Source organism: Echinops telfairi, unplaced genomic scaffold, assembly GCF_000313985.2.
Source record: "Echinops telfairi isolate 266 unplaced genomic scaffold, ASM31398v2 ScPeMD7_40;HRSCAF=151, whole genome shotgun sequence".
Taxonomy (NCBI): Eukaryota; Metazoa; Chordata; class Mammalia; order Afrosoricida; family Tenrecidae; genus Echinops; species Echinops telfairi.
In genome coordinates, this window is record NW_022103938.1 from 1,398,845 (window position 1) to 1,409,160 (window position 10,316).

Consider the following 10,316-nt stretch of genomic DNA (forward strand, 5'->3'; position numbering starts at 1 on the left):
TGAAACCCTGGTGGGGACTGAGCATGATAGTGGGACAGGAGGAAAGTCAAGGGAACTAGAGGAAAGAGCTGGGAGGCAAAGAGCATTTATAGATGTCTGCTGCCTTTTTATTGAAATCAGCGGGTCTCCCATTTTAGACAAGTTAATAAAAACAATAATACGTGTTGGCCAGCATTATTCTAAGGCATGAACATCCATAATGTCATTAGTTGCTTATAGACCTGTCTATTATTTAGCTGGGGGTGGGGGGAGAGAGAAAGAAAAAAAAGTAACCTAAACCCATTGGTGTAGATTCCTAGTGACGAGCAATCCCACCCACGCAGTTTCCAGGGCTGTAATCTTCCCTAAATGAGACGGACACGTCTTTTATGATGACGACTGACTTAGCGCGTTGTCCTGGGTGATCTCTCAGGTCTCCGCTGCTCAGTGGTGCCTAAAGAATCAGAGTGGGAAGCAAGCTGCCCAGGGCTTGTGGTCAGGTCCACAAGGGAGACACTGTCCCTTTACCCACATTTCTGTTATCGGTCCCCTTGAGGGCAGGGGAGGCTATATATCCAACCATATGATGTGGTCCCCCTTTCTCCCTCTTCCTGAGGGGTTGGGTTATCTGCCCTGAATTCCATGTGTCGAGAGCTCTTACCTGTACCAATGTGTGTACTATGGTTTAGCCACATTTGTAAGCTAGAACTAGATCATGGTAATGGCGGGTGGGGGTGGGAGTGGGGGTGGGGAAGCATTCAGGAATTAGAGGAATGATGTGTGTTTCAATGGTGCTATACTGCACTTTGATTATATCATCCTTTCCTTATAAACCTTCTGGGGTGGGATATCCAATTGTCTACAGATAGTCTTTGGGACTCCACTCCAACCACCCTCATTTGCATGCTATAGTTGTTTTGGTTCTTTTGATACCTGATACCTGATTCTCTCAATCCTCTTCATCACACAGGCTGGTGTGCTTCTTCCATGTGGGCTTATTTGCTTCCCTATTTGCTTTCCTACTAGATGGCTGCTTGTTTAACTTTAAGACCCCAGATGCTGTACCTTTTGATAACCGGGCACCATCCCCTCTCTTTACCACATTTGCTTATGCACCCATTTTATCTTCAGTGATCGTGTTAGGGACATGAGTATCAAAGAGTGCCATGTTATTAGAACAAGGTATTCTTGTACTAAGGGAGGCCTTGAGTAGAAGCCCAAAGTGAAAGGAAGGGATTTTAAAAAATGAATAAGGAATAAAGGGAAGATCGTGGGTGATTTTAAGAGAGGAGATTGGCATCGTAGCCTTTCTAATATTGGGGGTAAATTATGCTTAGTTGTGATTCTATGATAAATTTGGTTTTTCTCCCTTAAACCTTCATGATATTTGTGTTTTTCAGGTAAAATGAATTGTCTAAGAATTACATCCATGATAACCACTACCAAATTTGTGTGTTGCTTCCTCATGATACTCCTGACTTTATGCGTGGTTGCACTTTCTGTTTATTTACAGGGTAAGTAACTTCACTGATGCTCTAAAATTTACATTGCTCTGTGTATATGTGTATTATCACTACATATTTATCTAGCCCTAGTATGTGCTCAGCCCTGTCCAGGTGAACCACAAAATTCTCTGTTCTCATGGATGTGCATTCTAGCCGAAGTATTCATAGGTAGTCAACTTAATAAATAAAGGGATGGATCAAACTGGTTGCAGTTAACAGGTGATGGTAAATATAGCATGCTCCTTGCCATAGTTAACTCTTAAAAATGAGGATGTTAGCAATACAAGAGAATAGTTGACATTTACTGATATAAGCAGTGTGGTGGCTGGAGGATATTTGTGGGAAGATCTGGTACTACATCTATGGACCTACTCCATGGCTTGCTTTAATCCAAATTGCCATTTGATTCAAGAAATAGTCAGGGGACACTTTGGCTTGAAAGGTTTTTAGGCATTTCCTCTCTATTTTTAAAAATTGTGTCTTTTTTAGCTAATTGAGAATACACTAAAGAACTATATGCTTTTAAAAATTACTGAACTTTTGCGTAGAGAGCCAATAGGCTCTCCACATTACTTGGTCCATGGACTACACAAGAAAACATGTTAAGAGAAGAAAAAGTGAAATTATGAAACAAAAACTTCTGTTCTTTTGATGACCCCAGATCTGAAATATAACTTGTTTCAGATTGTATGGCAAGGGCCAAATTATTTCTTATAGAGCTATCTCACACATGAATACCAGTTGCTGTCTATTCTGATGCATGATCACCCCATAGGTCCAGGAATTGTGTTCCATAGGTTTTTTTCCAGTGGCTGATTTTTCAGAAGTAGGATTCCAGGCCTTGCTTCTAAGGTGCCTCTGGGTGGAATTGGATGTTCGAATGTTTGGTTGACAGTTATGTGCATTGCCTGTTTGAACCAGACAGGGATCCATATTTAACAGAAATACATATAAGACAGAAAAAGAAGGCCCAGATTGCATTTTTGGTACTAAAAACGATATTTTTTATCTGCTATTAAAATATCCTCTGGGGACTTCTGGAGCTCTCACAAAATACATCATAATAAAATCACGGAGAAAGAAGGGGTTTGCCTGTGTTTTGTTTTTCGTTTTTTGGAGGGGGTGTCTATCAAAGACAGAGGGTTACTATAGACTAGTATCAGCCATATGGGCTAATATCGGACATATGGACTAGATCTGGACTTGGCTGGGACGTTTTCTTATATTATATTATATCACAGGCCGGTGGGTGGATAGTTTTGTGGATCCAGTGGCGGTGGAAGCATCTCAGGACTCTGGCTGCCATCAGTATAGCCTGAAGTAGCTTGTCAGCAGGAAGGTGAAGCACAGAGTGTGTCCTGCCTCCAGGGAGGAAGAGAAGCACTTCCCAGAATCCTCATGAGAAGGCCACGCCCACCTGATTGACAGGCTAGACTCCACCCCTTCACTCTTAATATCCTCAAGTTGACACCAGGTCATGTAACTACCACAAGCTGTTTCTTATACATAGATGAGTGTCCCTGGTTTGTTTGTCTAGTCAACCTGGTTTAATGCAAATATTAAGGAAGTTGATACTGTGGAAATTGAGTTCCTGAAAATCATTTGCATTTATTGGCTGCTTGAGCTATAAGGTTCATTGGTTCCCATCTTGAAGACCACTAAATTTAAAGACTATTGTGCTTAGCATATGTCTTCCAGCTCACAGCCTATGAAACCGGTAAACAGTTAAAAGGGAAGATGAACTGTATTGAATCTATTCTATTGTGGTTGTCTAACTCCTAGGGCGAGATAAAGAGCATGTCTTCGTGTTTCCTGTGTGTGCTGCCTGCCCAGAATACTGGATTGAATTTAGTGGGAAGTGTTATTATTTTTCTGAGAATGCAAGGAACTGGACATTCAGTCAGGCGTTCTGTACCTCAGTGGAAGCCAGACTTGCTCAGTTTGAAACCCTGAAAGAACTGGTAAGTATTGTTTGGGGATCATGTTTTCTGTTGAATAGTTAGTCACCCGAAGGGATGGCCTAACAGAGATAAAGCTAAATGATGTGATAAAGAAGGAACCCAATCCAGCCAGACTTTAAGATAAGGGAGGCACCTTTGGAGAAGGGATGACATTTGTTGAGTTATATTCATCATGCTTGGAATCCTGTGAGACATTTAAATACCTTCATTTAATCCACATTAGCTAATATGCAGATTTGATATGTTTATTAGTTCTATGTTCCATATTCCACTAATGAATATAGTAAAATACATTTATAAATTATCATTTAAATTAGGACATCTTGGGAAGTGAAAGTGGGCACAATAAAATATTATCCTAGAACAACAGATAGAAATTGGGAGTTTACTAGGTGAATTAAAACATGTGGTTATCTTTAAGTAACTACTAAGGATCATGTATTAAATGACAAGTGCTGAAAATTGGACACTGATCTGACTCCAGTGTGTATACTTCTCAACTATACCATGCTTCCACCCCAAAAGGGAAGAAATAGGGCACAGACACTCAAGACTGATATGAGAAAGAGAAGCACATCTTTTCATTTTGGGTGTTATCTTAGGATTTCCTGAAAAGGTACGCAGGTCCTTCTGACCACTGGATTGGCCTCAGCAGAGAATCATCAATTGACAACTGGGAATGGACAGATGGCACTGACCACAATAGCTGGTATGTTTTGAGACTTGTCTTCCTTATGCTGTGTTAATGTGTGACCGTGTATGTGAGACGTCTTTATGAGCTAATCAATTTAATGTCATATGAAGTCCACTGAAATATGGGGTAGAATACAAATCCTCTGTCTGCTCCTCCATTTACTAGTTGTCACTCTGGGAAAATATTACATATTGTGATGATATCAATCAAAGTTAAACCTGTAGTGTTATAATGGCTTTTGATAAAGTTCTTGCACTCATCCATTGATTGAAAACTTTTATTTACTGAAGACCTTTGTAGAACATAAAGACAATTGATGTAAATCAATTGTTTAAAAATCCTAGTAGGCCACTGAAGAACTGATTGTGGTGGTGTGAAATTTCTTAATGTGGCTTTTCTACGCCAATATCTAGGAGCCCTGGTGGGCTAGTGGTTACAGGTTGGGCTGGGATGCTCATAGTCAGCAGTTTGAAACCACCAGCAGCTCCACAGGTGAAAGACTGGGCTTTCTACTCTGACAAACATTTAAAGTCCCAGAAACCACAGGGGGTTCCTATAGTCAACAACAACTCAATGCTAGTAAGTTTTGTGTCAGAGTACCCAAGTCCCTGTGTAACTCCTACCAAATGATTCGGTGAGACTATGCAAAAAGGGTGTGGGTAACACTAATAGAAGGGATTGGTCCATTTTCCTTGCTGTGAAGCTGAGCCATCTGTGGAGCAGCTTCGAAGAGAGGAACCCAGAGGACCTTAGAAGAACAACAATGCCAATACCATGGGCTGCTTTCTCTTCTTCTGGCCTGAGACAGTGACAGGCTGGTTGGCATACTGGCCCACAGCAGCAAAGGACAAAGGACCACATGACCAAGAGACTAAGAACTGGAGAGAGACTTGGCTACCACATGGCTCAGAGGCCGAGAACCACCAAGATTTGACAGCTGACTGAGGAAACCAATTGTTTCCTTATTGTTTGTTGCTCCTAACTTGTGGTAACCTATTAACTTCCCTAAACAACTCCCTTAGTTGTGAGTAGTGTCTTTCAGTTCTGTGTGGCCATTGCAATGAACTATCAAGCCCAGCATAGATCTGAGGTGGCCTGGTGTCAAAGGAGTAAAGCAGGATGGAATGCGAAGGTATGTGGGACCCCTGCCTCATGGCAACAGGAAAGCCAGAGGAGGTCAGACATGTCCATTTCCACAGCCCTTTGTTGCACTGATATCTTGACTACTAAGCCCACTCTCCCAGCTGCTACTTCCATTCAGACAAGGAAGACCGTAAAGAACCCGGAGAAATCTGTCTGGTTGTATTGCTCAAAGAAACCTGAGAGTGAGCTGATTTCTTTAGGATATTTTGAATGTCCAAGGAAAGGACATCATGCCTGATAAAGTAGAGGGTCAGCAAAAAAGAAGTTCCTTAGTGAGGTGGAGTGACACCGTGGCCCCAAGAATCGTTTCACACACAGCACTGGTGGTGAGGATGGTGCAGGACAGGCAGTGTTGGCACTGTTGTTCATGGAATGGCTGTGAGTGGGAACCGGCCTGCTGGCCCCAGGCATTTCATTGAAGGGGATATATGGTGAAGCTCTAATCATTTCCATAAACGAAAGTTTAGACCTTTTTGGAATTTACTTGCAAGTAATAAAAAAAATTTTTTTCACACATTTACGAAGCAATTCAGGGTATGACCGAAAATATACTGGACTGATGGCCACACACGGTAGCCTTCTGTTTGGGCACAACACCAAACTCCAGTTGCACACACACATCATATCAGCAATACTTCTAGGTTTGTTCTGATGAATGCAAAGCCTGTGATAATTCCAGCAAGGACCTTGAGAATATAAGAGACATTAAATCAGGAAAAGATATTCAGAAGCCCTATTGATGACATAGTTTTGTTCTTTTATTGACATACAAAATATAGAGGGGTGTTTCTGAGGATTTATAGTGGGGGAGTAAATTTAGATCTCCAGCCTCTGTGTAATTCATGGTTTTGCACTTGGTTTTAGGTTCATCATCAAAGGAGCTGGAGAGTGCGCCTACTTGAATGACAAGGGTGTCAGTAGTGCCAGGTCAGACACCAAGAAGAAATGGATTTGTAACAAGCTCCTTGGTTTTCCATAGACATGGATTGGCATTTGTTATTGACAACTACTAATCCATTTTCTGGTCTACCAAAACTATTGCTAACATGTTCATACTCTCTATTAACAATGAGGGTACAAATGTATCATGTGGTAGTATAATAAAGGCATTTGGCATAGGATGGTTCTAAATAAGGTTTTTGATGAGTTGATAAAAGAGGGCTACAAAAAATTAGTGGAGAAATTTCAATAATTTTAAATTCCACTTTTCCACAAGCCTTTGGAAGCTTCTCTCATACTTTTATTTTGATCCCAGAGTATAATAATTTTCAGTATACTGTACCTTTATAACTAGACATTGAACTTACTAAAATATATATATATATATATTTTTGGTTTTTATTTTTTATATATTTTATTTTTTTAAACATTTTATTAGGGGCTCATACAACTGTTATTGCAATCCATACACACATCAATTGTGTAAAGCGCATTTGTGCATCCTTTCTCAAAACATTTTCTCTCCACTTAAACCACCGACATTAGGTCCTCATTTTTCCCCTCCCTCCCTGCTCCCCCCTCCCTCATGAACCCTTGATAGTTTATAAATTGGTATTTTGTCATATCTTGCCCTGTCCGACGTCTCCCTTCACCCACTTTTTGGTTGTCTGTCCCCCAGGGAGGAGGTCACATATAGTTCCTTGTAATCGGCTCCCTCTAATATATTTTCATATATTGGCAGTCCTTGCTTTGTACACATGGAGGCATAAAAATGACCATGCGCCCTGAAACCATCCCAAAACCTTAGTAGTCATTGACCAAAATTATGGCTGTTCAGTGAACCCTGAAAATGTTTTTTTGCACACATTCAAAACATTTTGTGCTAGAAAATTTTAAAAATGATAAATTTTAAAATATTAAAATTAATATTAAATAATAAAATTTTAAATTTAAAAACAATAAAACTGGTAGTAAAAACTGTATTTTTTACTACTTTGTAAATCAAAACATCAGAAACATTTAGAATTGGTTTGTATTCTTTCTTTGATATATATATTAAAAAAGGTAAACACTTGGGAGAAGTCTGAGAAATGTTTACCTTCCTTTTGATAGCATAACTTGCTCTACCGAGATAAAATTTTTCATATTCCTTTCTCTGTTTGAATCAGCTCCTAACGTTTTGTTCTTGTGCTTTCCATGCTGTAAAGTATCTGAAAACATTACCAGCATTTCTTCCGGTGAAACGCCTTCAACCTTTACATCACAAGCATTTTATTTTCTAGGTCAACAGCAAGTCTTCACTAAGGGTCCCCATGGCCACATGTCTCTTAATAGTAGCAATACCAGTGTTCTCAGTCAGCTATTTTTCCCCTGCAATTCCAGTTACATTGGATTCGCATTTCACTTTTAGCATTAGAATTTTCATTTCTCAGTCAAATTTGCCATTTTGGGGGGTAGGGCACAATCCCTTCTCCGGGGTATTCATCTTGAATACATAGGAGGCAAGGAGTCAGTACAACCACCTGCTTTGCTTTCTGTGCATGACCTGAAAACACGTGCAGTGAGCAGTCACTGACAGACTTTGAAAGAAAGGCTGTCTTTGTCTCATGATGATGAGCACCTGTTGTTTATATGTTGGCTGAAGAGCTGGCAGGAAAGTGTGCACTCATGAAATCATTCAAATAATTGTATTGTTTATCTGCTCTGGTACTGAAATGTGAGGCCTGTGCCATCCGCTGTCTTTAAGCTTCCCATTCCCGGATGTTCCCTGGCCTATTGTCCTGCCTGAGTTTGGCCTTTGTGATGATTGGTGCTCGGTGGCAGGCAGCCGCCATGCTCATTGGACACCTCCGCCAGGCATCCAAGTGCACCTCATTTGCATGTGGACCTGTTTGAGGACTGATGCCTGCCATTTCTTCCATATTAGGTAGCTGCGTGATTATTGGATACGACCTGTTACACTTTATTAGCATATGATGTAATGTTACCCGCCCACCATTGGGTATTTAGGCCTCTGCCTTCTGCTCAATAAACGAGGTTTGATCAGACTCCCGTCTTGCCTCCATTTCTCGCGTCTCTTGCCCCTCTTCATTCCCAGTCCCTTTTTCAGGTATCCACGTTGTTTGATGACCTACGGGACGGGTCAAGGCCTGTTGTCAGGTGACAATCAGAACACATGTGTATCAGAATAGTCAAAGTGAGAACGGTCTATGTTGAAAAAACGAATTCATCAAACCTGCAGACAAATACTATGGTGGAGTAAAAGTTCTTAATCAAAAGTCTTTTTGATCCTTGTCTCTATAACTTCCACCAAGTGATTGTGTGGGACTATGCAATAGGGTATGTGTGACACTAATGATGGGATTGGTCGATTTTAGTTAGGACCACAGAATATGGCCCCCCACACCCGCACCGTTCTCCCAGCTATATGGATATAGATAGATAGATAGATAGATAGATAGATAGATAGATAGATGATAGATAGATAGATAGATAGATAGATAGATAGATAGATAGATAGATAGATATTTGAAGCTATGCTATTAATTGTGTATGAATATATTTAATAATGGATTAATTTTTTTCAGTAAACAGCAACTTCATTTAACTAATACTCTTAAAGTTTTCATCTTAACATTCATTGTATGTTACATTTTCTAACAGGCAGAAACAATGTCTGTATCAGCAGAGCTTAACCACAGTGTCTTAAATGTGGTGTGTCTTCAAATAATTTTTCTGTAATGAACTTTGCCCTACATGCATAGTTTCTGTGAACTTTGTTGCAAATAAATCTAAATTCCTGCAGAAAGTGGAAAGAAAAATGATATATTGATAAACTGTGTCTTTGACCATTCCTAAATAAAAGTTGAGTCAAATTGTGACCCTAAATGGCTTATTATTTTTTACCAACTAATTTCCAGAGCATCTACAGAAAACGTGGACTCCATTGCTTATCACTAACAATATTGACAAATTACATAACCACTTGATGAGTTCTCTTACATGAAAACTGGGTATCATAATATCAGTTTCACTAGCTAGTTGAAAGATTCAAGTGAGATCACACGTGGAAATCTCTTGCCATGGTGCTGATTCCTAACTGAAAAAAACAAGCCCACAGCTGTAGAACGTTGTCCATTAACTATGGAAGACCAAAGAAGAATCGATGCATTTGAATTATGGTGCTGGCGAAGAATATTGAAATTACTTTCAATATTGAAAGATGTTCAGCCAGAATGCTCCCCAGAGGCAAGGATGAGGAGACGTCATCAGTTTGGACGTGATGTCATGAGGAACCAATCCTTGGAGAAGGGCATCATGCTTGGTTAAGCAGTGGGGCAGCGGAGAAAAAAGCCAGACCCTCCACAAGATGGATTGCATGGTGACTGCAGCCATGGGCTCAAGCATAAGAACAATTGTGAGGAAGGTGCAGGACCAGCTAGTGTTTCATTTGATTATACAGATGGTCACTCGAAGTCGGAACTGACTGGGTGGGACCTAACAGCAACAGCAGCAATAGAGTCACTAGATATAAAATGCCTTCGGGTTTTATCCTTGCCCGCTTTCTCTTTTCATCCACTCTCAAAAGTTCCACAGTCCCCCTGATCTGCTGCTCCCACCCTAGCCCTTCTATGAACCATCTCCAGCTCAGCTCTGGAGCTATCGTTCCAAAACATAAACCAGATTGTATCTTTCCTCTGCTTACCTGGAACCACATATATTGATTCATCTCTGAATCACAACCCATGTAGCCAAAGAACTGTGACTTTTTGTTTCATTAAATTTCTTCTAGTCATCAGCCTTTTGGTTAGTAGCTGAACATGGTAAGCATTTGTAACATCCAATATGTCCACAATGCAGTTCGAGGAAAATATCTGGAAATTCCTTTCACTTTCCTATAAGGTTCAACAGAATCTGACACATTTATATCTTCTCAATCTCATCTCTCTTTCACTCAGCTTTCTATACCTTTGCTCATGGTGCCATGCTGATTCTATTCTGTCTACAGAACATCTCTGTTTCTAGCACATGCCAGCCCCTTCCTGCCATAGGACTATTGCTCCAGCCATTCTCGATGCAGTGCAATGCATTATT

The 10,316-nt window shown here is 40.4% G+C and overlaps 1 protein-coding gene across 1 annotated transcript; it reads left to right on the top strand.

Moving 5' to 3' along the window:
* Positions 1–1,400: 1,400 nt before the first annotated feature.
* CLEC2D (C-type lectin domain family 2 member D) lies at positions 1,401–6,543 on the top strand. Its single transcript, XM_045290501.1, has 4 exons — positions 1,401–1,493; positions 3,267–3,445; positions 4,048–4,154; positions 6,147–6,543. Exons 1-4 carry the CDS (start codon positions 1,409–1,411, stop codon positions 6,259–6,261), a joined length of 486 nt encoding a protein of 161 aa, XP_045146436.1. The 5' UTR covers positions 1,401–1,408; the 3' UTR covers positions 6,262–6,543.
* Positions 6,544–10,316: the final 3,773 nt, after the last annotated feature.

Coding starts and splice junctions, on each gene's coding strand:
- CLEC2D (XM_045290501.1), top strand. CDS start 1,409: ATGATAACCACTACCAAATTTGTGTGTTGCTTCCTCATGATACTCCTG. Junction 1,494..3,266: donor ACTTTCTGTTTATTTACAGG/GTAAGTAACTTC, acceptor TCTAACTCCTAG/GGCGAGATAAAGAGCATGTC. Junction 4,155..6,146: donor GGCACTGACCACAATAGCTG/GTATGTTTTGAG, acceptor ACTTGGTTTTAG/GTTCATCATCAAAGGAGCTG.